This window comes from Engraulis encrasicolus, chromosome 14 (assembly GCF_034702125.1).
Source record: "Engraulis encrasicolus isolate BLACKSEA-1 chromosome 14, IST_EnEncr_1.0, whole genome shotgun sequence".
Lineage (NCBI taxonomy): Eukaryota > Metazoa > Chordata > Actinopteri > Clupeiformes > Engraulidae > Engraulis > Engraulis encrasicolus.
The window spans coordinates 3851195-3856194 of NC_085870.1; the positions used below are offsets into that span (position 1 = coordinate 3851195).

At 45.1% G+C, this 5000-nt stretch overlaps 1 protein-coding gene across 1 annotated transcript in view; it reads left to right on the plus strand.

Annotated features, from left to right (window-relative positions):
* esyt1b (extended synaptotagmin-like protein 1b) overlaps positions 1–5000 on the plus strand; it is a 73080-nt gene that overhangs the window by 34971 nt on the left and 33109 nt on the right. The window contains exons 26-29 of the mRNA XM_063214811.1: positions 589–695; positions 2026–2200; positions 4203–4376; positions 4948–5000. The exon at positions 4948–5000 is cut by the window's right edge and continues 30 nt beyond it. Of these exons, the coding sequence (XP_063070881.1) occupies positions 589–695; positions 2026–2200; positions 4203–4376; positions 4948–5000 (509 nt within the window). The remainder of the gene's footprint in view (positions 1–588; positions 696–2025; positions 2201–4202; positions 4377–4947) is intronic.

Here is a 5000-nt window from a genome sequence, read left to right on the forward strand (position 1 = left end):
GTGTGTGTGTGTGTGTGCACCCTCACTAGCCACCAAAGCTCAAGATTGGTGTGTGTGTGTGTGTGTGTGTGTGTGTGTGTGTGTGTGTGTGTGTGTGTGTGTGTGTGTGTGTGTGTGTGTGTGTGTGTGTGTGTGTGTGTGTGTGTGTGTGTGTGTGTGTGTGTGTGTGTGTATTTATCCATGTGTGTGTGTGCCAACACTATTGATCAAAACTCAAGATGGGTGTGCGAGTGTGTGTGTCAGTCTATGTGTGAGTCTCTGAGTGTTCTTCTACACCCTGTAGAATAGATCAACAAAGTGCCGTAAGGTCACAGACGTCACCCCCTCCGCCCCCCACTATGTTTTGTCTGTTTTTTGGGGGGTGAGATTGGATCACACTTTGGAACCAACATGGGCGCTCGCTCACTCGGCTGTCAACAACTGATTATTTCCTCCCTGTTACATCACTCTCTCCGCTGTCTGTCTGTCTGTCTGACGGCGCAGCGCAGCATAGGGCAGGGCGCCCCTAATTTAACCACTGTTTGGTAAATCACAAACGCTCGCGTGGTAAAATCAACACGGCCGTTTGTTGTTTTGTTTTGTTTCCAGATCCTGTGCCCCAAGATGGCGGTGAGGGTTGGAGATAAGAAGGAGCCAAAGAGGGTGTCTGAGAGCGCCGTTCCCGAGAAACTGCCCGAGGAGGAGAAGCATCAGGGGTGAGAGACAGGGCTGGGTTGTCTGGGGGAGAAATAGGGCCCGGGCACTTGTGGCCCCTCTTAAAGGTGGGGTTGCAGGTTAACCATTTTGGCCTGGTCCGTCCTTCCCTCACTGTAGTGGTATCACTCCTTATGCCGCTACAGCTGACCTCCCAGAGTCATATTTAAATATTCATTTAGGCTGAATAGCTTGTAGTAGTTGCCTGGCGGACCTAGCCTGATTATCATCGACTTTCAAATCTCTTCGAGACTTGGTCTGACCAACAGCATAACAATTATCATTTCCCAAACAGCATTTCCCAAATGGCCTCCCTTGGTTTGCTAATGATTTTTTGCTTCCCAACAAAGTGTGAGGAGTTCCCGTATTTGCGGGAACTCAGAAAGTACTTTCATTGACTCCTGACCTGACTAGTAGCAAGCTGTTGCGTCACTAGGAGGGCACAGCCTGGCTACTTGTGGCCCGTCTTAATTAGTGGCGCAGAACTGACTCACCGGCGGGCCCTGCACCCTTAAAGGCCCTTATTTTCAGAAGAGTAAAAAAACAAAGTCAACATTTCTGAAAATAGGGGCCCACAAGGGAATTCCCCACTATGCCAGATGGCTAGTCCAGCATTGATGAGAGCAGATTGATTATTACTGCATAAATGCCAGCTGAAGCACCAAAAAACAGCTGTAAACATGTCCAAAACTGAACTGAACTTCAGATAACTATGATTCGATATAATTTATATTTTGTCATAATATTTATTATAATATGATTTACACATTGTAATACAACAAATTCTATAATTTATGTATAGAAGTAAGTTGTTGTGTAGAATGAAATGAATGGATAATAGTATATCCCCACCTGTTTCTGAAATTCCTCATGGTAGGATTTCACATCAGGATAGTTCCTTGAGAAGTGCAGATTAATACAAATTAAAAGCCTAGTGGCTGCAAGCATAACATACGCACCACCTGCTTTTGTCAGTAGCATCTAGCCCAGCCCAGGGATGGGCAACTTTGATGATGAGAAGGGCCACATTTTTTCATCGGTTCCATCGGAGGGCCATTATGACCACGGATGTGACTGCAACTCTTAGAGTTTGAGGTGCAGTTGGTTGCTCACTGACTGCCGATATGGTTTCAAATGCAGAGGGGTTCTCTATCAGCCAACACTATTATGACAATTTAGGTTTTTTTTTTTGACCTTGCCATTTTTATAATTTTTTAAAATGATGTTTTATCTACGGGCCTCACTGAGTGAGGGGGTGGGGCCGTATGTGGCCCCCGGGCCTCCAGTTTGCCCATCCCTGATTTCAACTGTTGTTCTCATGTCCACTTGTAGCTCTGGGGATGCCAAAATCGCACCCATCAGTGAACCAGTCTCTGCACCACCAGCGGTGACAGCGCCAGAGGAGCTGTCTGCCATCGATGTCCCCTCTGAGCGTGACCTTGAGGTCAGCCAAGCAGTTGACCTCCGACCTCAACAGACGACCCCGAGCCCCGGCTTTGGAAAGGAGGTGGGTGTTTTGAGCAGGAAGTGGACCCCATGACTCTGACAGGGGTGATGCCATAGCGACGTCACTATTTAGCCTGATTATCATCGACTTTCAAATCTCTTCGAGACTTGGTCTGACCAAGAGCATAACAATTAACATTTGCCAAACATAATTTCCCAAATGGCCTCCCTTGGTTTGCTAATGATTGTTTGCTTCCCAACAAAGTGGGAGGAGTTCCCGTATTTCCGGGAACTCAGAAAGTACTTGCATTGACTCTTGACCTGACTGGTAGCAACGCTGAAGCTGTTGCGTCACTAGGAGGGCACGGCCTGGCTAGTCACTATTGACATCTCTATTGAGTTCATAATATCAGTTGTCCTGAGACTAGAAATGTAAATGAATGGCCCTTGTGAGTATAATCTGGCTCAAGTGTATATCATGCATTCACATCAAATAAACCCGAAAGGAAAACAAAAACAAAAACGTAAAATGAAATACTCGTCTGTTGTTTTGAGCTGGTGAGTATGCCAAGAACTTGACTAAGTAAGTAATCCAAGATAAATTAATTAATCTTGAGGTTGTGGTAAATCATCTAACACAAGAGCCTATAGTCCCGATTTTCTTAAAGGATAACTTATAAGGTTTTTAATGTAAACAAAGTCTGCCCCCATTAGAATAACTCAGATCTCGGAAAGGGCTGAGCCGAAAAATGCAGCATCACCGAGTACTAACAAGTCAAGGGTAGAGTGAGCAATACAACAGCATATTGACATTGGCAGAAGTTCTCATTTAACTAAATGACACCTGTGGGCTATCTGTCAGCAGATCTACCATGTCATGCATAATGCAGGTTGGTTTAGCCATTACATTACATTACATTTCATTTAGCTGACGCTTTTATTCAGAGCGACTTACATTTACTATTTTTCAGGGTATTGGTTGCAGTCTCTGGAGCAATGTGGGGTTAGGTGCCTTGCTCATGGGCACTTCAGCCATAAATGCAGGTATAGGGAGAGGTCAGGTTGGATTCGAACCTACAAACCCCCAGATTGAAATACCAACTCCCTAACCGTTAGGCCACCGCTGCCCATGTTTATCACTGAGCCGTGTTCTTGTAATACTCCCCCAGGGCGTGCTGCGCATTCAGCTGAGGGCGGCCCGAGACTTCACTATACTGTAGGGTGACCAGACGTCCCGGTTTGACCGGGACAGTCCCGGTTTGGAGTTGTGTGTCCCAGGTCCCGAGCGAACCCTCTCGGGACACAAATATGTCCCGGTTTTAGCCACCCACTACATTGAGCCATGTCTATCAGGGTAAATATATGGAAAAGAAGATTACATGTTTACCTGCCACAGTTAATGGCAGCCAGCGCTTGTATAGAAAGTCTGAAGGAGTCAGTTGCGATTTGTCATTCCTCCCTCTAAAATCGATTAGAATGCAGGAAATGGCATCTAAAAAGTACAAATTGTCCTGGGGGAGGACCCCCAGACCCGCCCGCCAAATATTGTCCTTCAGTCACGCACGAAGTGTCCCGGTTTCAAACTACAAAAATCTGGTCACCCTACTATACTGTCATGAATAAAGTCAAAAAGACCAAAAGAAAAAAAACATAGGTGACACTTTATTTTAGGGATACATCTATTAGCAGTAATACATACAATGTTAATGCCTGCATAAGTAACTTGTAAGGCATGTACTAAGCAAACGCTGAGGCCTACTAGGTCCTTACTAAGGTTAAATTGGTAATAAATCCCTTATTGTGCATGAACAAGACATTTGCGAATACATGCCTAACAAATGTTTGACTTTGCTTTGTACATGCCTTACAAGTTACTTATACAGGAACATTGTATGTATTAGTGCATTGTAGTATTGTAGTACATTGTATGTAATTTCACATTCTTTGTATGACCAGTGCATGTAAAGAAATTGACAATAAAACCTACTTGACTTGACTACTTGACTTGAGATGTATCCCTAAAATAAAGTGTTACCAAAACATGTTCTTGTGATCCTCCGCAGGGTGTGCTGCGTATTCACCTGAGGGAGGCGCGCAACCTGGTGGCCAAGGACAAGGTCATGGGGATGGGTAAGGGTAACAGTGACCCCTACGCCAAGATCCAGGTGGGGGACACCACCTTCAAGAGCCAGGTCATCAAGAAGAACCTCAACCCCACCTGGAACGAGATGTATGAGGTAATGAGGTGTGCGGGATTCTCTGCCTGTTTGTGTGTGTGTGTGTGTGTGTGTGTGTGTGTGTGTGTGTGTGTGTGTGTGTGTGTGTGTGTGTGTGTGTGTGTGTTGTCTGTCTCTCTGTCTGTCTCTCTCTCTCTCTGTGTGTGTGTGTGTGTGTGTGTGTGTGTGTGTGTGTGTGTGTGTGTGTGTGTGTGTGTGTGTGTGTGTGTGTGTGTGTGTGTGTGTGTTTGTGTGCACGCGCAAGTGAACATTATATAGCATATTTAGTATATTTTATTTGTATAATATATTGTGCATGCGTGTTTATATGTGTTTCAGTGATCAAATGGCATATAATGTCTATGGTGACTATCGTGTGTTGTCTCTCTCAGCTGGTTCTCATGTCATATCTATGGTGACTATCGTGTGCTGTCTCTCTCAGCTGGTTCTCATGTAATATCTATGGTGACTATCGTGTGCTGTCTCTCTTAGCTGGTTCTCATGTAATATCTATGGTGACTATCGTGTGTTGTCTCTCTCAGCTGGTTCTCATGTAATATCTATGGTGACTATTGTGTGTTGTCTCTCTTAGCTGGTTCTGGCTGAGGACGCCTGTAAGGAACTGCTGTGTGAACTCTATGACAA